Source organism: Acomys russatus, chromosome 14 (assembly GCF_903995435.1).
Source record: "Acomys russatus chromosome 14, mAcoRus1.1, whole genome shotgun sequence".
Lineage (NCBI taxonomy): Eukaryota > Metazoa > Chordata > Mammalia > Rodentia > Muridae > Acomys > Acomys russatus.
Window position 1 is genome coordinate 36,440,292 of NC_067150.1, and position 22,335 is coordinate 36,462,626.

At 43.4% G+C, this 22,335-nt stretch overlaps 1 protein-coding gene across 1 annotated transcript in view; it reads right to left on the bottom strand.

Annotated features, from left to right (window-relative positions):
- The window catches only part of Kmt2a (lysine methyltransferase 2A), an 81,730-nt gene that overhangs the window by 18,418 nt on the left and 40,977 nt on the right, over positions 1-22,335 (bottom strand). The window contains exons 5-23 of the mRNA XM_051156320.1: positions 22,106-22,283; positions 20,824-21,058; positions 17,461-17,525; positions 16,641-17,021; positions 16,445-16,518; positions 15,731-15,862; positions 15,157-15,270; positions 12,431-12,577; positions 12,221-12,316; positions 11,920-12,040; positions 9,955-10,068; positions 8,775-8,959; positions 7,383-7,556; positions 6,411-6,521; positions 6,088-6,161; positions 5,129-5,322; positions 4,616-4,722; positions 2,356-2,493; positions 549-707 (exon numbers count right to left, since the gene is read on the bottom strand). Coding sequence (XP_051012277.1) covers positions 549-707; positions 2,356-2,493; positions 4,616-4,722; positions 5,129-5,322; positions 6,088-6,161; positions 6,411-6,521; positions 7,383-7,556; positions 8,775-8,959; positions 9,955-10,068; positions 11,920-12,040; positions 12,221-12,316; positions 12,431-12,577; positions 15,157-15,270; positions 15,731-15,862; positions 16,445-16,518; positions 16,641-17,021; positions 17,461-17,525; positions 20,824-21,058; positions 22,106-22,283 — 2,799 coding nt within the window. The remainder of the gene's footprint in view (positions 1-548; positions 708-2,355; positions 2,494-4,615; positions 4,723-5,128; positions 5,323-6,087; positions 6,162-6,410; positions 6,522-7,382; positions 7,557-8,774; positions 8,960-9,954; positions 10,069-11,919; positions 12,041-12,220; positions 12,317-12,430; positions 12,578-15,156; positions 15,271-15,730; positions 15,863-16,444; positions 16,519-16,640; positions 17,022-17,460; positions 17,526-20,823; positions 21,059-22,105; positions 22,284-22,335) is intronic.

Here is a 22,335-nt window from a genome sequence, read left to right on the forward strand (position 1 = left end):
TCCCACAAGAAGAGATGTTCTCTTTGGACATCTCAGCAAGGCAAAGTCGAGTTTACCATCTTGCTATTTTCAATATTTCCTTCCTAAGTTCCTAAAGAATTCAAAAGATGAGGAGGAATCTTTAACACTTATTGTTAAGCAGAAGTCAGAGTAGAAAGGCTACAAATTGCAAGATTCTAACCACAAGAAACCCTGCAGTGGAAACTGCTTGGATGTAAGTTAGCAAAAAGGTCAGTGGCTTCCAGGGGGAAAGACAGAAAAACCGGCAGAACGCAGAATTCTTAGGACAATGAAAATACTTATCTACACCAACTACAGTGGTGAGTACACATGTCTAGACATTTGTCCAAACCTATAGGATGTGCATCGAGAATGAACCCTAAGGTAAACACTGACTCTGATGAAACGCACATACGTTTATATACATGTCCTGGGAGATGCTATGTGAGGAGCAGGGTCAGAAAACCGTGAACTTAAGTCTGCTCTGAGATAATAAAACCTACTATGAACAGCTACAACAGAAGCTACCAAACAGCTGAGTTTCTCACCTCGCCTTTGATCAAATCCCGATGCCTCTGACAATACACTTTTTTATCATCCAAAAAGACACAGTTCTTGGCTCGGGAACACATGAAGTGGTAGTTGCTGGTGCAGGATGTAAGACAGCAACCCACGGTGGCTCCTGGCTTTTGGCAGAATTCACATCTCTACAAGGTCCAGGAAGAAGAGCCCTTTTTAGACTGGCAGGCATTTAACACATTCAACACATTAAAAGCTTGTCCCTCCTGAGCACCCCATGTTTACTTCCTTACTGCTAGCCTGCTGGTTACGGGGAAATAACACAAAACACAACTTGGTAACTAGCTAATTTAAACATTGCAACTGGATTTAGACTTTGGACTGAAACAAATTTTTCCTTAAAATGCATGGCTGATTTATTAGACACAAAACTATATCCTTGCAAGAAAGTTATTACATCCCAGAGCAACTTGGTTTTACTAAAATTTTATTAGTAAGAAACTAGCTGTCTTTCACGTGTGTGCACACACACGTGTGTTTTTTGTCTAATTATTGATTTATTTTCATTTTATGTGCATTGGTGTTTTGCTTGCATGTATGTCTATGTGAAGGTGTCAGATCTTGAAGTCACAGACAGTTGTGAGCTGCCATGTGGGTGCTGGGAGATGAACCCTGGTCCTCTGGAAGAACAGTCAGTGCTCTTAACCACTGAGCCATCTCTCCAGCCCACTAGCTGTCTTTCTTAGGGTCACTATTGCTGTGATGAAACACCATGAGCAAAAGCAATTTGGGGAGGAGTGAGTTTATTTCACTCAGTTCCATAAAACAGCTCATCAGGAAAAGCAGTGAGGGCAGGGACTCTGGAGCAGACCCTATGTTCAGGCTATGGAGGGATGCTGCTTACTTATCTCTCTTTTTTTCTTTTTTGTTGTTTTGAAACAGAGTTTTTCTTTGTAGTCCTGGCTGTCCTGGAATTCATCCTGTAGACCAGTAGACCAGGCTGTCCTCAAACTCAGAGATGCACCCGCCTCTGCCTCTTGAGTGCTGGGTAAAGCGTATATTGCTATGTACAGCCTCAGCCTGCTTTCTTATAGAACCCAGGACCACCAGCCCAGGGATGGCACCAGCCACAATGGGCTGAGCCCTTTCCCATCAATCACTAATTAAGAACATGTCCTACAGCTGGATCTTATGGAGGCCTTTCTCTCAGTCAAGGTTCCCTCCTTTCAGATGACTCTACTTTGTGGCAAGCTGACAATAATGCTAGCCAGCTCACCACTGGTTCTGCAGCATTAGGCTTCACAGCTCACCGCCTTATCCCACAAGTCAAAGGCTGCATTCAGCAGGCCCTGGCTGTCACTCTTACATTATCAGACAGTCTGTGCTCCTCTTGTCTGGTCTTCTCACAACCTACATATCCTTACTTGCTTGTGCTCCTCTGTCTATTGGCTATGTTTCTTCTGATAACCCCTGAAGCTCAAACACCAGCTGTTACATGTTACCCCTCTGACACCACTGTGATTGCTCTCAGCTGCGCAACACCTCTCCTTCCTCCTTTGTCCAGTTTGCATACAGGGTGTATCCTCTGACCTTCAGAATGTTGATTTAACTTGGCCTTTGGGCTAATTTAGTCTCCATGTTTTAAACACATCTGAATGATGCTTTGGTTTTCTGTTTGTTTCCTTCTTGAAAGGGTCAGACCTACAGCATAGACCAGGACTTACCCGTGGACTGCTCTGACAGTGCTGTTGAGAACCAGGGAGGCTGAATTAAGGCACAGAAAGAGCACTAAAGCAACTAGGGGTTTCCTCATAAATGCACCCGCTAAGTTCTTACCAGCTGCTTGCCCCTAATCACAGCCATATGCACATTCTTTAGCGATCCGTCATCATCTTCAAACACCTCTGCGGACCACAAAGCGCAGTTCACATGTGTCCACTCATTCTGGCCGATGTACAGCAAACGGCCAGCATCCTAAAGAACACACAACCAAAGGTCTTCATATTAGCTTGACCTGAGACAGGACACGGTCCCTCAAGAGAAGAACTGTAATTCTTCAGAGATTAAGTCATAATCCAGTCTTCATTGTTTCTTCTATGTCTTTTCTAGATCCCCTTATAAACTGAAAATATTTTATGATTCTATTGAAAACAAAAGAGAAACTGGTCGTGGTAGTGCACACCTTTATTCCCAGCACTCGGGAGGCAGAGGCAGGCGGATCACTGTGAGTTCAAGGCCAGCCTGGTCTATAAAGCGAGTCCAGGACAGGCAAGGCTACACAGAGAAACCCTATCTTGAACCACCCGCCCACCTACCAAGAAAACAAAAAAGCAATATACAGTATGTGTGTGTATACACATGCATTTATGTAAAATGTGCAGACTTGTTTAAAACCATATTTCAAATTCAATTCTCACTGACTGTACTAAAAACTTCTCCCACACTGCTGGTGGACTGAAATAGGGCATTGTGTGTGCAGATACTCTACCGCCGACCCACATTTCCCCAAATGTTGCATTTTAAGTCCGCAGTGAAAAGCCATTAAATAAAGACTTCACATATAGTTTTTCCACTTAATTCTAACAACCATTCTAGGTTAAAAATTATTTCCTTGTAGGACTGGAGAGATGTCCCAGTGGTTAAGATCCTTTTCCAGCCAGGTAGTGGTGGCACAGAACTTTAGTCCCAGCACTCAGGAGGGAGAGGCAGGCCAATCTTTGTCTACAGAGTGACACAGAAAAACCCTGTCTCAGAAGAACAAAAAGCAACAACAAGAAAGCATTTTCTATTTTTCCAGAAGGTCCATCCAGGTTTGATTCCTGGCACTGACATGGTAGCTCACAACATCTGTAACTTTAGTTTCAGATGATCTATGGCCTCTTTTAAGTACTGCATGACACAGACACACATCAATAAATGATACCATCCACATAAAATAAAAATAAGAATTAAAAACAAAAACAAAACAAAACAACAACAACAAAAGTGTTTCAGCTGGGTGCTGGAGGCACACACCTCCAATCCTAGCACTTAGGAGACAGAGGCAGGTTGATCTCCAAATTTGCCGCCAGTCTGGTCTACAGGATGACTTCTATGTCAGCTAGGGCTACACAGAGAAACCCTGTCTTGGAAAAACAAAAACAGGGGCTGGAGAGATGGCTCAGAGGTTAAGAGCACTGACTACACCTCCAAAGGTCCTGAGTTCTATTCCCAGCAACCACATGGTAGCTCACAACCTTCTATAATGTGATCTTATGCCCTCTTCTGGCCTGCTGGTGTACATGAAAGCAGATTATTGTATAGGTAATAAATTAATAAATCTTAAAAACAGAAACAAAAATCATGTTTCAAAAAGAGGGATCATCTTCATTTAAAGGCTGTAACTGAGGGTTGTAGTGGTCAAGTTTTTGCCAATGTTAGCAGGCAGGAAGGCACAGAATGACAATAGGTAGCCTGTCACAATTAGGGCTGTTAGCCACAGGCTATGGGATATATAACTTATGTCTGAATAAGACCTCACAAAGTATTTTTGAAAATTAGTTATGAGGAAGTTCATTTATGGCAAATCACTGTTTTTATCAGCTCATCTGTAATTAAAACTCTCTGAAGCCAGGACTGGAGCAATGGCTCAGCAGTTAAGAGCACTTGCTGCTTTGAAGGAACCTGGGTTTGGTTCCCAGGGCTGCACAGTGGCTCAAATCATCTGTAATTCCAGAGGATCCTACATCCTCTTCTAACCTCCATGTGTGGTGCACATACATACATGCAGGTAAAATGTTCACACACATAAAAAAACAACAAACAAACAAAACACCGCCCCCCCCCCAATTTTAAGAGAAGAAATCGCTGAAGTCAAACACACGCAGTGCCAGGTGCCTATAATCCTAGCTACTAACGAGACTCAGACAGGAGTGTCAAGTTCTTGGCCAGCCTGGGTAACATGGTAATACCCTGTCTCAAAACGAAAATGAAAACAAAGCAACTCTAGTTGCAAAAACTCACAAGTCAATACTCATTACAATCATCAAGTGCTGACACAAAGGACAAATGGTTCGTGGCTCTTATTAACCAGGACCTCATGTCCCTGAGTACTTACATTAGCACTGTCATCGCCGTACATCAGACACAGTGCACACTGTCTGTTGTCATCTATGCCTGGGGGTGGATTCAGCTCTGGACTGTCTTCTCGACTCCTATCAGTACCTTAGAACCACAAAGATATGCAGTTAAAATTGGTTTTATAGGAGAGAATTCAGCTTATGCAGTGTATAAAATAAACATGTTCAAAAAGTGTTTACAGTTATGTTATTTGAAATACTTTCTGGTATCCAAGTATATTAAATTTAGATTCACTAATCCAGCCATTGGCATCTGGAAAGATAATGGCCAGGCAGGTGACGCACATCTTTAATCCCAGCAGAGGCAGGCAGACTGCTGTGAGTTTGAGGCCAGCCTGGTCTACAAAGGAAAGCCAGGATAAGCCAGGACTACAAGAGAAACCCTGTCTCGAAAAACCCACAAACGAATCAACCCACCAAGCAACTAATCAGACAAGAAAAAACAAAACAAAACACCCCAAAGATAATGGCTATTCATTTTGACGACTTACTCAAGATTGGGGGTGTCGGAGGATGTAGAGGCGTGGGCGAGTCTGGTTCTCCAGGTCCTTTGGGTTTGGGAGCTGGAATGATTTTCTTCATTAAAGGAGGCTGCTCAGTGTGGCTGTTTTCCTCTCGCTCCTGCCACTGAGCATAATTATGGTCAAGTGAAGGTGGAAGCACTGCGTTTGGTAACATCCCACTGCTGGAAATAATTGATTCAACAAGTACTTATTGAGTGCCTACAATAACCCTAGAGCCATACAAAACAGTCAACTCTTGATACCAGCAGGTCTTGGACCCACTATATACAAGCCATTCACAGAATTTAAGAACAAGTCACAGAATTTGAAAACTACCTAACTACACTCAACATTTTAAAAACTAATTCTGTTTGGAACAGGGTCTCACAATGTAGCCTCGGCTGGCCTTGAATTCCTTCCAACTACAGGCATTACAGGTGAGCAGGACCACACCTGGCTGGGTAATAATCTTAACATGTGACCCTTATGGCTGGGGCTGGATCTCAGTGGCACAATACTTGACTAGTGACATGAGGTCCTGGGTTCACTCCCCAGGACTGCAGAGGGGAAGACCACATGTATAACTTTTGTTTAAATATCCAGAAACAATGGTAACTCTACCCAAAAAAAAAAAAAAAAAAAAAAAATCAAAATAGGTTAATGGAATAAAAATGAATGGTTACAGATTAAGAATCAAAAGCAATGGAAGGCAGAGTGTGAACTAAGTAATCCAGAACCCATTCATGCAGAAGCCAATGACATGGTTCTACCACATGTCCACAGGTCAAACTGCTTTCTACAAGACAACAAGTGCAAATGTTATTTTTCATTTTGAAACCAGCACAGAAAAGGCATTTCAGCTGGGTGACTTTTAATATTAAAGTATGCCAGAAAACCTCAATCACAAGCATGAGATGTCTGATTTCTCACCAGCTACTTTTACTCACTTGTTTGATACTTTATTTGGCTCCCAAAATCTGGACTTTTTGACACTGAACCATGGAAAAACCCGCTCCATTTGCTAAAAGAAAACAAACAGAATGCAAATGAGAATATTCTTCATATCAGTGTCCCAGGCAGTATCACGGAAACTGCAGGCCCAGGCGCAGATCCTCTTATGTAGGCAGCCTTACAACTTCCCAGCCTCCTCCCAAAGAGTGTGAGGACAAAACTAACCCAAGAAGCTTTGTATACACCATGAAGCAAGGCAGAGAAAAGAAGAAGGTACGCAGAGTGAGCATTAGTAACATGAACTATTAAACTCATTCACCCGAATAAAGAAAGACTTGACCATGCTGTTGGCTTTTTTTATCTCTGGCTGCCCTCCATCTGAATTAATGGCTGCTTGAATGATCTTCACAATGTCATCACTGAACTCCAACTGTATACAAAGATAAAACATCAATTATTCATAAAACAGTACTATACTCTCAAAACCACCTCTCCGCCCTCCGTCGTCACCCAGCAGAAGGGCCCAACAGGAAACCCAGTCTATACAGTGTAATTACTCTCTGAGGCCTTTAGGATCCAGGTCACAATTAACTTGAGGCAATCAAGAGAAGCCAAGAATGCAAACAAATTGGCTCTCTCGTGGTAAGTGACCAAAACAAGCTCACAGTTTTTATATTTGTATTCAAACAAAGAAGCAACTCAGTAGCAAATAAGGATGACACAGTGAACGAGCTCTCCCTAGGTACCCTCAAAGTCATATCTATCTACAAATGAGTAAGGGAAGGCAGGACATTCATACAGGGGAGACATATTAATTTTGCATTAACATCTTCCATAAGCAGTTTGGTGCTTCCTCGTCACACAAAAATAATTTAAGTAACTCAGATGAAAAACAACTAAAATAATTATTTTAGGTACCACCACATGAACACCCTTCTGAAACATATAGCTGAAATGACTCCTATTCTGGGGATCCTGAAGCTACATGACATCTCTAAATACAATATAAATCATTCTGAGATTTACTTATATACTCAGCTAAACTCTCAAAGAGGCAAGGAAGCTGAAATAAACACTTGCAACTTAGCCGGGCGTGGTGGCGCACGCCTTTAATCCCAGCACTCGGGAGGCAGAGGCAGGCGGATCACTGTGAGTTCGAGGCCAGCCAGCCTGGTCTACAAAGTGAGTCCACGATGGCCAAGGCTACACAGAGAAACCCTGTCTCGAAAAAATAAATAAATAAACAAATAAAGAAAGAAACACTTGAAACTTAGTCATGTGCTCAACATACCACAGATAGGTAGTTGCCCTGGTCCATTTTCCTTTTGACACCTTCCAGGTCTAAAGGCTGGTGCTCATCCTGCTTGCTGACCTCAGTAAGAACTGGAGGGTCTGGCCCTTCTGGGGAGCTTCGGGAAGGTATGCTTTCCTCTGTCTCGGGGTTTAAGTCTGGAGGCTTGGCAGCCTGTTGCCAGGAAAGAGGTTTCTGTTACTGCACACCAAGAAAGAGGAGCCTGTGCACATTTTATTGAAAGTAGTAAGATGGCTGGCTCTGCAAACAGCACAGACCAGAAAGACACCCAGAGATTCCTTAAACAGAATTTAAAGATGGACCTGTTTTTTAATGGCCTCTCTAGGTAAACATATGAGAGCTGTGCTCAACAATCTGCAAAAGTGGAATAAAAACAGGTCAAAACTGTGTCTAGTCCTTTCAATACAACAGATAGCTGCAAATTTTCCTATATCCAAACTGGGATTTCAGGGGCTAGAGAGATGGCTCAGTGGTGATGACGTGGGTGTGCCATCAGGCCTGACAAGAGTGTAGAAAGAGAGAAGTGAATCCTGTATTACACAGCATAGCAACATGTGCATGTGAGCACAAACACATACATACTCCCTCGCATGCACAATTGATAAGAAAGCAGATAAAGTAGCAGCTTTGCTCTTCCAGTGGAACTGCTTGTCTTGTCAACGGCCACTTTACATCCTTAGTCCTTACTCTCCAGTCAGAGGAAGTTTTTTCCTAAAGAGCAACTCTGATGAGGTTGCTGTCCTGAAGAAGCCCTCCACCGAATCTCCATCAGTGTTGGCACATGAATCCCAAGCCTCCATTTTTTTCCAAGATGGGGAATTACTAAGTAAACCTCAAACTCAAAGCAATAGTGCCACCTCTGCCTCTCAAGTGCTGGAATTACAGGCATATTCCACCATACCCAGACCAAACATCTTTTTATATAAGCGAGGTCTTTGAGGATAATCTTCAATTTCTTTTCCACCAAAGGTCCTACTCCTATATGTATTATATATTTATAATATATATCTTAGACTGACTCATTTTGAGTGATTTTTGCCTACCTGTGTGTATGTGCACATGTACATTTGGTGCCTAGCATGAGGGCACTAGGTCCCCTGGAACTGAAATTACAGCTGGGAATTGAATCTGGGTGCCTTGCAAAGAACAGTAAGTGTTCTTAACCACTGGGCCATCCCTCGAACCCCAAGGTCCTATTCTTAACTCTAAAAAATTTTCTAATATTATAACCAAGAGAAGAAAAAAAATCTTTGTAAAAAGTAAGTGAAGAACAAAGCAAAGCTAAGCAAGCAACAGACACAGCTTTACTCCATCACTAGGTAAAAACACCACCCTAGGTCACGTCCTCGGGGGGAAGAGCCTCGGGCCCACCTGGCGGTATCGCAGTAGGTGACTGGTAGTCCGAGAATTCAGCAGGGCTGTGAGAACCTGCTTCAGGGATGCCTGCAGCTCCTTCTCCAGGGCCAGTCTCCACTCTGCGGGGTGCCGCTCAGTGCAGTTCACACAAGTGTAGGCCACACTTTCTGGCAGATTAGACAGAATCTCATACATCTCATCTAGGAAAATAAAAGCCAGCATGATGAGGGCCGTGGAAGGGCGCGCGAGAGAGGAGAGCTGACTATCCCACTGCCCCACAAAGCTGCATGCTAGGATCTGAGCCAAGCTGTTACCATGGAGGCAGTGGTTGTCAACCTTCCTAACGCTGCCACCCTTTAATACCGTTCTTTGTGTTGTGGTGATCCCAAGCATAAAACTGTTTTCCTTGCTACTTCATAACACAAAGAACCTTTATGAATTGTAAATATCTGTTTTCCGATGGTCTTTGGTGACCATGGTGAAGGGGTCATTCAACCCCAAAAGAGGTTGTGACCCACAGATTGAAAATCACTGTTTTATAAGATTCCACATTTTGGCACCTAAAGGGGATATTATTAATTAATGTGAACTCATGACTAGACAGTAAGCAAAAGGTTTGGAGAACCCATAGGGTTTGGTGCCCAGAAAGCTAACTGTTAAAGAGAAATAAACATAAATGATAAATGCTGCTCTAACAGTTCTTCCTTATTTATTATCACCTTGATAGGATTTGGGCTCACACTGAGGACACTATGTCTGTGAGGGGGTTTTTAGAGAGGTGTAACTGAGGAGGGGGACCTACCCTCAACGTAGGTGGCATGTGGTCCTATGGCTTAGGGTCCTGAACTGAATGAAAAGGAAAAGGAGAGAGCCAGCTGAGCACTGGCATCACCCTTTCTTCACTTCCTGGCTGGCACCAGAGGGCAAGGCCACAATGCTTTCCCATCATGATGGACTGTAGTCCCCTAGACTGTGTGCCACAAGAAAGCCCTTCTCCCCCACATGGCTGTTCACCAGGTAACTCGTCACAAGGGCAAACAAGAAAAGGAACTAGTATAGCTGCTTATTCTGGAGACCAAAAACTAAACAACAAAGAACCCAAATGAGACCCCCACAGCCTTAGGTGCACAGTGCCCACACATGCAGCACTACAAAAAAACTAAAACCAACAACAAAAGACTCCAACCTTCTGTACCTGAGAGATTTTCACACTTGGAATGGACCCATCGATCACACTTCCCACACTGCATCATCTTGCTCTCATAGTCATCGTCATCGTAGCACTTGTCACAGAGAGGGCAGAAGTTCCCTGAAAGCCAAGGTGTTGGCAGTGTTGCAGCGCACGCCGGTACTCTCCAAGACCCTGGCGTATGTGTGTCAATCTAACTGAAAACCCACTACTGTCTTCTGGAGTCACTAATGAACACTACCAGAGCGCTACAAGGGGTGTTCACACATCCACAGTAGCGAGACACGGCTGAGCTCTAGAGCGTGATCACAGGAAAGCTTCACACACACTGCTAACTCTTTTGAGACACATCTGTAAGGGCCACGAGGTAGATTTTAATGGGAACACAAAGCACTGGCGCTGGGTGTGGCACAAACTCAAAATTGGTGTGGTAGAGGCAGGAGGAGGAGTTTAACGACAGTGTTGGCTTTATGCGTCTAGTGGGAGAACCAGAAAAGATAATGTAGCATTTAAACACAATGTTTGGATTCTTAAAGAGGCAACAATATAGGGAGTAAGAAATGGTAAATTGAATATGGAATTTTTTCCTTGTCAGGTCCCAAAGAAGTCCAGGACAAGGCTCACTCAGTACCTGCAGCTCCTCTCAGCACTTCTCCCGCAGCCGCTACCCTAACCTCTCTAACACGGGAGCTTGCTTTCACGCCTCTTCCCTCAGCTTCTTGGTCCTGTATTGCACCAATGCTCTCTGGGTCCTCCACTCTTGGCCTCTTTGCCTTCTTGGCTCTCTTGCCTCTCTCCTCCCTTCCTCTCTCCTTCCCTGCACCTAGCCCCCCAAGGTCTAGTTCAGTCTGGACTCTTCCATATGCCAATGGCTGCACTCTCTCGTATCTACAATAAAGCCCTTCTCCTCAGCCATGCCTTGGAGCAGTCATGTCCTCATTTTTCATCCACTCCTTATTCTTACAACTTTAATGTTGAACTTTCGTACAGTGCTTTCTAAGATTCATTCTTAAGAATAACCTTTAGAATTATCCCTATATTATTTACTATTTAATAAATATTCTTAAGTGGATCTGCTTATTTTACCTAAAGTACCCCAAGCTGGGTGTGGCGGCACTGAGGAGGAGAGAAGGAGGAGGGGCAGTCTGGACTACACAGTAAGGCAGTGACTCAAAACAAAGAACAGAGCGAAGGAGGGAAGAGAGGAGAGAAGGAGTCAGGGAAGAAGAAATGGCAGGAATTTCTTATAACCTTCACTGCAAGTCATTGCAGCTATGGGTTGAATTGTAGCAGTTATTTTCTACAGTGCTAAGGATTGAACCCAGGGCCTGGAAATCTCTAGGCAAGAACTAACTGAGCCACATCCCCAGCTCTTTCTTTTTCCTTTCCCTTTTAATTTGAGATAGACCCTTGCTAAGTTCCCAGGGCTGGCCTTCAACTCCTGCCTCTGCATCTGGAGTGCTGGGATTATTGGCCTGTTCTAAATCAGACTTCTACTGCAAATACTGAAATAAACTGTTTCCCTACCCCCTGTACTTATTTCTATAATCAAATGTGCACTTAGCACAATTTGGCTTTGCTGTTTTAAAACAATAGTTTCTAATTAGCAGTAATAACATCTCCCCATGTAAGTTGGAAAGACATTCCAAGTTGGATGTCTATGTAAGTAAAAAGGCCAGAAGAAGGGGTTGGTGATCCCCCTTTAATTCCTGCACTTGGGAGGCTGAGACCTGTGGATCTCTGTGAGTTAAAGGTCACTCTAGCCTACTGAGTGAGTTCTAGGACAGCCAGGATAACAACAGAGACCCTGACTGAAAACAAAACACATCAACAAGACAAACAAGAACTAAAAAGAGCAAGAGTAGACACATTGTGTGCAGCATCACACAGGACATGGCGAGTAATGCTTGGTACTTCCTTCCACATAGTCCCCCCCAAACATCAAATGGACCATTACTCATCACTAGGTACCTTTAGCAAAGAGTTTGGCACAATCATGGCACAGTGAAAAATCATGAGACCACTGTGCATCCCACCCTTTGCCTGGAGTCGTGGATCCACAGCTTTTGCAGCGAACACACTTGGTGCAGATCTGGAAAGGAGTAAAGGCATTCAGCAGGAAGTTCTTGGGCTAGTACCCTTGGTTAAAGGCAATTATTACTGAGATTACTATTAAGCACGTTATATGTTAAAGAAGAGATGTCCTGCTACGGGCCACCAGCTTCCCCCAGCCACCACAATACTGTGGAAGTAGCACGGTGTGTGTACCCACCCACACTTTCTTTTTCTTCGTGGGTTTGGTGGGGTAGTTTGGTCCCAGGCACTCAGGGTGATAGCTGTTTCGGCACTTGTTACACTCCAGGAGCTGCTGCAGGGAACGACAGAGAATACAAATTAAACCACCCTCACTAGAACCTACTACCCCCACTGCGGCACTGGAAGGAAAACAGGGAGGCTCCACTACTACCAGTACTAGGTCTACCTTTGTAGCCTGATGCTGCCTTCCACAAACGTGGCAGAATTTGCAGCGGCGGCAACACCAGTTTTCCAGCTGGTCCTCCAGAGGGCGCTCTTTCTCCTCTAAGCAAAACTTGTGGAAGGGTTCACAACACACTTGGCAATACACAAACTGTAGCAAGAAGAGAGCACAGCGGGTCAGGGGGCGCAGAGAGAAATAGTACCCACATCCTACTGATACACTGTGGGTCCTAGGCATCCACTGGTGACAACCCAAGGCACCAAAATGTGAATCTTGCGCTCACACGGGACAAACATGAAGCAAACTACACACCGCCCTGCCCACCTTGCTCAATGTATACAGATTTTTGTCTCACAGCCAAAACTACTGAAAGTAAGTATAAGGTGGCAGGAGTGGTGCACAACTTTAATCCCAGCACTCGAGAGGCAGGTGGCACTCTGTGAATTTGAGGCCAGCCTGGACTACAAAGTGAGTTTTTATCTCAAAAAAATATGAGATATGTCTAACAATACATGAAGTAAAATATATTTTATTTTTATGCCTGGGTCCTATCCCCCAAATTATCTCATTAAATATAGGTACATACAAATATTCTAAAACTTAAAAGAAAAAAAAAAACCCGAAATACCTAAAACATTTATAGTCTCACATATTTAAATAAGGATAGTTGACCTGTATTTAATTTAACATATGGAATTATGTAGTCACTTGGCAATGCGAACGAATCATAAAATGACAAACAAAACCAAAACCCAAGATTTAACAGGGCAGAGCATGTTGTATACATCTCTAATTCCAGTACCTTGGGGCTAAGGAATAAGATAGAGAGTCTGAAGCTTGAGACTAGGGGCTACACAGAAGACCTTGTCTCAAAAGATGACACAGAATGTGCTAAATGCAATATGGGAAACCCCAAGAGAGATATACAAAACTGTGCAAAGAGAAAGGAGTTGGGCAGGAGGAAACAGGGCGGCTTTAAGTGTTGTTGAGTTTTAATTCAATTATGCCCTGGGGGAAAAAATTTTGTTTAATCACAGAAGATGAAGAGCAATAGTACAAAAGGAAGCATTTCCTTGTGGGTGGGGTATGTTTGGATGCAAAAAAGGTGATTATGAAGGGATGGATGTCGCCACCAAGCACTTGCAGGCTGAACAGTCTCAGTCTGAAGCAACCCCAGCACTTAAAACAACGCTGTTCATAACGGACTCTAAGAAGTTTTCTTCTCAAAGAGTGAACACAGGAGGCGACTCACGCGTTTGCTCTGTGCCAGGGAATGAAGCCAAGACCCTGCACCTGGGAGGCAAATGCTTTACCACTGAGTTATGCAGGGGCTCACTGTGTGTCTCAAAGCTGGACTTGAATTCACTGTGTACCACACATTGGCCTCAAATCACAATCCTCTTGCCAGTATAAGCCATCATGCTCAGCCTACATACTTTAAAAACATTTACCCAATCAAAGGAAATCATGATTTATGGGTATTTGCAACCTGGTATTTCTAACCAGTGATGTTATGGATGGGTATCTGTCTAAACATCAAACTACACTATTATATTTGCCATTATATGCATGTCTTACTACTTTAACCAGGGCTCCATACTAATAGACATTTGAGCTTAAAATATTTTTATTATGGGGCTGGAGAGATGGCTCTTGTAGAAGAGCCAGGTTTGACTTCCAGCTCCCAAATGCAGGCTCACAACTATCTGTTAACTCCAGTCCCAAGGAATCCAATGTCCTCTTCTGGCCCCTGAAGAAAGGAGGCATGCATATGGTGCACAGATATTACATGTAGGCAAAACATCCATATAATACAATACAATATTATTATATATACATATCTGGTAATGCTGGGATTAAAGGCGTGCGCCACTGTGCCTTTCCCCCCTTCTATTTCTTAATAGTTGCTAAGAGCTTTTTATACTCATAAGTATTCAATATAAAAAACCAACTCCAACCCTTCTTATTCTAAAAGTAATAATTCTCATGAAAACTAAATTAAAGACAACACTTTTAAAATAAACACGTATCATGCGATTGCTGGGTTAAAGAATATATCATTCTAAAAATAAACACCATTTCCAAACAACTCTCCCAAAAGATAAGACCACTAACTAGTTATATTTATATTGGAAATCTTATTTCTCTACAATTTTTTATTTTTGTTTTTTGAGGCAGGGTCTCTCTATGCAGCCCTTGTAAAACTCACTACGTTGACCAGGCTGGCCATGAGCTCACAGAGATCCACCTGCCTCTCTCTATCTGAGTGCCGGGTTAAAGGCGACGCTGCCACACCTGGACCTGCACTGTTCTTTACTTTTTAGTTCCTGGGCACCAGAGGGGTTAGTGACCACCCCACTGTACATACAATGTTTTTGTCATTTTATGAATTATCTATCTCTACCTTTTGCCGATTTTTTACTTTGTATTTTTCTTTTCTTATGGGATAGGGTTCCTCTGTGTAACAGCCCTGGCTGTCCTGGAACTCTCTTTGTAGACCAGGGTGACCTCAAACTTAGAGAGATCTACCTGCCTTCACCTTTCAAGTATGAATTCTCATGACAACTAAAGTAAAGAGATGGAATTATTTACTGCTAGACCCCTTCCTAACATTCTTATTTTAAAAATACTCAGTAGCTGGCTTAAGCCAGAAGACAATACCTGCTAATTACTAACAAAAAGGACACAGCCTAGTGACCCACCAGAGACGAAGAAGCAAGGCACCTTACCTCTACATGCCCACTACTGGCACAGAGAAAGCAAACTACTCGGGGTGTTATGGGAACAGAAGTTAAGATTCCTAAGCCTCCCATCTCCCACACATTTTCTGCTTCACAATCTTCCTGTGGGGAAAGAGACAGAAACAGAAAAATCACTTATGAAAGCTTTACAATGGCAACAAGGACAGAAACATAAGAAGAGAGTGACACCAGAACGCCATGAGTGTTTATTTAACTTCCGCTATTTCAAAAATAAGTAAGTGCTGCCATAAAATATTATAAACTTAGATGCAAACTATTAAAGGTCCGCTACTGGTGCAATTCTACCTAAATAACTGCCGAGATGTACTGAGTGTGCATGTCCTACACATTGCTAATTCAAGCAGCCACAAGTCGGGAACAATCATCTCCCCAGGCACTGCTCGAGCGCCTGTGCTTCTCCATCAGTCCACAGACTGGCCTCACACCCTCGAGTCTTGCTGGTAACTGCATTCTTCTTACTTTCTCCTCTGGTCGGTGCTTTTTCTCTTTCCTTGAGAGGCCATACTGCTCAACACAGGCATGCTCACTAAAACACTTTTACCTTGAAGTCCACCCTGATCCTGTGGACTCCATCTGCTGGGATTTTCTGCTTAGAACTGATGCCGTTTGAGAGTGGGTTGAGGATGTTCAAAGTGCCTGCGTTCTCCTGCTTACTCACCGGGGGCGGCTTCTCCTGAGACACAAGACAAACACAGAGGGGGAAAAAATCACCTGCCCTCATATTTGCAACAGGCAAGAATACAAATGCCGATTCTTGGGTTTGGAAAACATTTTTCAGGACAAGGAACCTATAGAACAGAAAGGGAGCTAGGTGTGATGGCTCACTTTGGATGCTGAAGCAGGAGGATTGTTGGAAGTTCAAGGCCAGCTTGAGTTATAAGCAAGACCCTGTCTCAAGATAAAGGAGCCACAATAATATAGACAAGAAGCACAGGTAGGGGGTTGCTTTTATAGACAAATGTTATTAATGTATACAAAAGGCAAAAACCACACCAGCCAAATGGCTGTTAGAATAAGCTCTGCCTACACTACAGCATGCAAGGCCATAATGAACAGGAAAGCAACAAGCGAAAGACAACACCAACCAAGCAAAAGAGCGCTAAAGCCTACAATTCAATTTTGAAAGATTCCACTGCCACCTAAACAGAAGCAGGGGGACAGTTTCACTCAACCAAGAAAAGTCAAGTGAAGGCTTTTCCCTACAGAAGAGAATAAATGCACCCCTAAGGACCCGCAGACTCAGCCCTCCTCTTACCTTGTCTTTTGGTTTTTGTTTTACAGGGATACTTGGGCGGGGAGCCACTTTTTTCTGCTTGTTTTGCTCTGGACCTAAAGGATTCAAAACAGATGTTGGTCAGAGGCCAGTGACTACCCTTAGACTGACCGGCCCCTGACAGAGGGGAATGTGGACGATCTCTAGCTTTCTGGTTTGCATCTGCCTCGGCACTCACCTGCTTCTGGTGGTGGAGGAGGCTGCTTTTTCTTGGGCTCACTTGGGGTGGCCTTGGGAGCTTCTTTTCTCTGCGGTGCTGTGCTAGGTGGCTGAGGGGGGACGACTGGTGCTGGCTGTGCGGCCTGCTTGCTGGACTTCCGGGAAGCTGGAGTTGTGAGCTGCTTGGGTTCAGGTGCCGGCACAGGGGCACTCCCTTCTTCACTCTTTTCTTCCACAGGCTTGCGGGGTGGAGGCTCACTGCTGCTCTTCTTTGGGACAGGCTCCTCCCGTGCTGGTGGGGCAGCCTTCTGACCAGAGTCCATGGAGCTCTTCCCACCAGTGCTCTCTTTGTTTTCTTTCTTTTCAGTGCTCTTAGACTTTTTCTCTTTCTTTTTCACAGCTGGGAGAACAAAATAAGACCATCTATCCATAAGTGAGAAAAGTTTCAGTGGAAAAAAAAAAGTACAAGAGTTCTACAACACAGTCTTGTTCTCAGTCTCCTACAGCCAAAGCAGGTACACAAAGTCTCCACAAGGTTGAAGCCATGTTGATCAGGTGATACAGAGAGATTTTATTGGTCTAGGAAATGAGCAGAGCTATAATTTTTACATGAATTTTAAATAAGTGCCTTAACTATGGAAAATTTCAAACATACCCCAAAATAAAAAGAAGAGTCAAATGAACCCCATCTAGCATCCAGCCTCAACCACAACCAACTCCCCGGGGGAGAGCAGTACTTTAAAAGAAAAACAAAAACAGAAACAAAAACCTAGTATTCTCTTTACACTGTATGGCATTAAAGCAAGGAGCATGATGGGAAGACCCTTTCACACCACTACCTTTAGCTTGCTTCTGAAGGGAGGCTTTGGAAGGCATCCACTGCAGATTCTGACATTTCCTCATCCTAGAGCAACAAAGGATAAAGCTTTAGACAAATCGCTTAGAAAGAGAAGAAATAAAATAAATGCTCACTTGTCTTCAGGAAACAGTCACCAGTCAGGTTCATTCGACAGAACAAGGACTTACTCGGTTTAATCTAAACCTTTAAAAATCTTTGGGTGGACAAATTACCTACCTCTAGGATCTAAAAGGACTGAATGTCCTATCTTTGAAATGTTACTCAAATTTCTAATTCAATATGGACTTGACAAATTATCAGCGATTCCTCCCTTCTTCCTCTCCTGCCTGTCTTCTGTCCTTTCTGTTTTGTTCTGAGACAGCACCCTACACAGCCCAGGTTACACCTCAGCAGAGGATGATCCTAAATTGGATTCCCCTCCTCTGCCGCCCAAATACTGGTATCAAGAGTGAACAGTATTTAATAACATGATCAGTATTTATTTATTTTATTTTATTTTGGTTTTTTGAGATAGGGTTTCTCTGGTGTAGCCTTGGCTGTCCTGGACTTGCTTTGTACAGCAGGCTTGCCTCAAACTCACAGAGATTTGCCTGCCTCTGCCTCCCAAGCGCTGGGATTAAAGGTGTGTGCCACCACAGCCAGGCTTGATCAGTATTTCTTATAGCCAAATAATTACTGCTCTCTTATGAGGTTTAATATTCATGTTTACACAGCAGCAACTAAAAATCACAGTCCTTTGCTACTATAAAACTACAGTGGCATCTCATTACTGATATATTTTACCCCTTAGTTTAAATTTAATTTGAAGATTCATACTGTACTGAACCGACTCTCATATCTCTACAATTGAATATATTCCTGGCCCCAAACACAAGTTCTATTTTTGGAACTGCCGAGTGAACAACAGGTCTCACATGTGTGAGGCAAGCATCTGCCATGAGCTGCATGCCTTGCTCACATCAAATCCATCGTCACCTCAAAATGTAGTTCATGCACCTTTTTACATTATGTTAATTAAGCTATTTCTTGCCATTAAGGTACCAAACACAAGATTCTTGCTTAATTCCAGGAACCAAAACACACAACTTTTTTTCTTGATATAGTCTCACTGTACAAGTTATTCTTGAACTCATAGCAATCTTCCTGCCTCCCCCTCCCAAGTGCTGGGAATAAAGACAGGCATGAACCTCCACACCTAGCTTAGAATAACTTCTTGTCTCTTAGAAACTGTATTCCCTGAGTAAACAACAAAGCACTTTTCAACCGTATTTCACATTAATCATTTTAATGTCATTCATTTGGTAAATTATCTCTTATGCCAACCACTTTGTAGGAAGCCCAGTTGCCAGAATTTCTGTTTACACAATTCTCCTAATATATTTTAAACAAATCATCCCAGATGACAGAAAGTGTACCCACAGATTGATGGGGAAAGTGGAGTATTTTAAAAGTCTGTATCAAAACCTCCATATGCTGGGCTCACAGTCTAGTTCAGCAGTGGAGCACTGGACTAGCACATGTGGAGACCAAGGGTCAAGCTTCAACACTGAGCTTTATGAATGAAATTTTTTTCTTTTTTCCTTTTTGGTTTTATTGAGACAGGGTTTCTCTGTGTAGCCTTGGCTGTTCCTGGACTAACCACCAGGTTGGTCTCAAACTCAGAGAGATCTACCTGTCTCTGCCTCCAGAGTGTTGGGATTAAAGGCATGCAGCACCACCGTCCAGCTATAAAAATATTCTGGAAGAGTCAGAAAGTCAAGTGGAACACCACATACCTATAACCCTGGTACTGGAAGATAACAAGTTAAAGGCTGGCCTAGGCTATTTATGGAGGCCCTAATCTTAAAACTCAAACAACACTAAATCAGAGAGCCCAGAGACTTAGGCAAAAACATCCTTAAAGCTTCCTGAATGCTATAAAGCTAAAAGTGACCCCAAGAGCTGGGAATGGCTCACTAAGTTAAAAAAAAAAGGGGGGGGGGCTATGCAAACAGGAGGACCTGAGTTCAAACCCCAGCATCCATGTTAAAAGTTTGAATGTGGGGGGGCTGGAGAGATGGCTCAGTGGTTAAGAGCACTGCCTGCTCTTCCAAAGGACCCAGGTTCAATTCCCAGCACCCACATGGCAGCTCACAACTGTCTGTAACTCCAAGATCTGACACTTTCACACCAATGCACATAGATTAAACCTAAATAAAATATTAAAAAAAAAAAAAAAAAAAGTTTGAATGTGGCCACACATGCCTGTAGTCCCAGGGCTGTTGGAGCTTCCTGACCACAGGCCAGGATCCAGGCTCAGGAACAACAGAGTAAGGTAGGTAGAAGACTCATAGAGTAGGACTCCTTCCTCTGACTTCTGTATGTGCACATGGGAGGATATACACAAATACATACCACACACAGACACAAACATCGACAATGATGATAATAATGTAAAAAAAAAAAAAAGCGACTTCAGTTAAAAAAAAAAAAAAGCCTATGTCTACATTTGTCAAGTTTTAAAAATATTATTTTATTCTCAGTTTAATACTTTGAAATTTGCCAGGCATAGTGGTGCACGCCTGTAACCCAAGCGCTCAGGAGGCAGAGGCAGGTGGATCTCTGTGAATTTGAGGCCAACCTGGTCTACAAAGCAACTCCAGGACAGGAAAGGCTACAGAGAAACCCTGTCTTGAAAACCCAAAACCAACCAAACAAAACCCAAAACCAAAAGGAGGAAAAAAAAAAAAAAAAAAAAAAACCACACAACAACAACAACAAACTTAAAACCTTTAATTTTACTACTTTATGTGTCTGGGTTTTGTGGCTGCATGCATGTATACGCATCGTGTGCATGTCTCCTTCCTGTGAAGACCAGAGGAAGACATCATGTCCCCTAGACCTGGAGTTACAGAAGGTTGTGAGCTGCCATGTGGGTGCTAGGAATTGAGCCTGTGTCCTCTGTAAGAGCATCGGGTGCTTTTAATGGCTGAACCACCTCTCCAGCACTGGGCCTGTCAAGTTTTAAAAAGAAACTGTTCAAAGCTACACTGACTGACAATAGTAGTCACTGGTCTTACGCAGCTATTTAAAGTAAAAATAATAAAATTAAAAATAATTTTAAAAAATGCAGTTCTTCAGCCACACCACGTTAATGCTCACTGGCCACATGTGGCTGCTGACTGCCATGCTGAACTGAGTTCCATCAGACGGCAGTGCCAAAGAGTGCTTACTTAGCTCAGACCTCACCTCATGACATACTCAACTCTGTAACTAATGGGGAGACTCAGCAGACCAGTGCAACCACACCAGGTTGTCACATCTTTGTGACCGTGAGGTCACCGCCTCAGTGTGTCTCACTTACTTGCAACACTGCTTCTTTATATTGCGGCCACCAAACTTGGGCTTGTCCAAACAATTAGTGCAAACACCACAGTCCTCAGGCACCTGGCAGCCGGGACACTGTCCACACCTCCTTGATCGGCGCCCTTTCTTTACTGGAGGCTCCTGAGGTGCCTTGTTTCTGGTGACAGGCTTAATTGGTTTGATGGGTGGAGCAAGAGGTTCAGCATCTTCAGAGCCAGCAATTGATGACTTGTCTGTGAGAGAAATGTGCCTTTAGTTTCATCGGAACAGCTAATGCCTTCCTGAGAGGTCCTCCTTAGACACATTAAAGCACATTTGAACTGCTAGTCAAAATAGAAGAATTTATAATATATCCATACACACAACTCAGAGGGGTTCAAAATAATTACCTAAATGGTTTTAAATGCCTACACTTTATAGCTTGATGAAAGCAAAAGTCTGACTACTGCATGCTTCTGAGAATTTTCCCTACATGACTAAGAATCCGAGAAGAAAGCACGTAGCACTTCAGAGTTACACGGCGGTCATGAGAACATGCCTCCATCAGACCACCTGTAGACAAGTTGTAGGGCAGGCCCACTCCATCATGGCTGCTGTCACTCCTAGGCACCCTAGGTTCTGGGTTATATAAGAAAACAAAGCTAACAAGCCATGAGGAGCATGTCAGTAACCAACGGTCCTCCAGGGTCCCTGCTCCAGTTCCTGCCTTGAGCTCCTGGTCTGGCTTCTCTTAGTGACACAGTGTGACCTGAGAATCCTAAGACGAAATAAACCCTTTCCTCCTCGGTTGCTCTTGACCATGGTATTTTATCAGAGCAGCAGTTGAAACCCTAATTAATACAATGCCTCACAGTCCTCTAATTCCATGAAGCATAAATGGCCAAGGGATCCAAAATCTACTGGTACAAAGAGGTCAACTCAGCACAGCTGTCTCCAGGCAGGCTCTTAGTGTGGCCAAGACACCAACACTGTTTTTGAGACAGGAAGCACCTCTGACAGCCTTGACAAATCTTTCTTCTACTGCATGGCAGTCTAGAAAGGCTTGCCCATTCTTCTTCTCTTTCAGACTTGCATCACAGCCTGCCAGCTTGCCTGGCCTCCCTGGGCTCCTCACCTTTTCCTTCTGAGCACTCCCTCTAACAATCGTCACGTATGTAAATCTCCTCCAGCTGTGTTTTTGGGTTGTTTTTAATCCAGTCTAGTAAACTATGAAAAGCCTATGGGCATCTGCAGAATGAAAGCAAATAAACACAACTCCAAGGCTGACTTCCCTGGCTTACCATCATTCCCCATGGAAGACAAAATTTTTTCTCGTTCTTCCCATGGTAAGGCACTCAAGGTGGGCATGTCATCAGGAAACACAGCTCGTTTGCGGCCCAGGGCAACAGCAGCTCTTCTGCAGACATGTTTAATCCGGGGTCCTCGAACAGAGGTTTCTGACGAATCACTCTCTTGACCCTGAATATGAAATAAGCCACAAATAAAAACAACTGTGCGTGTTACAATTACA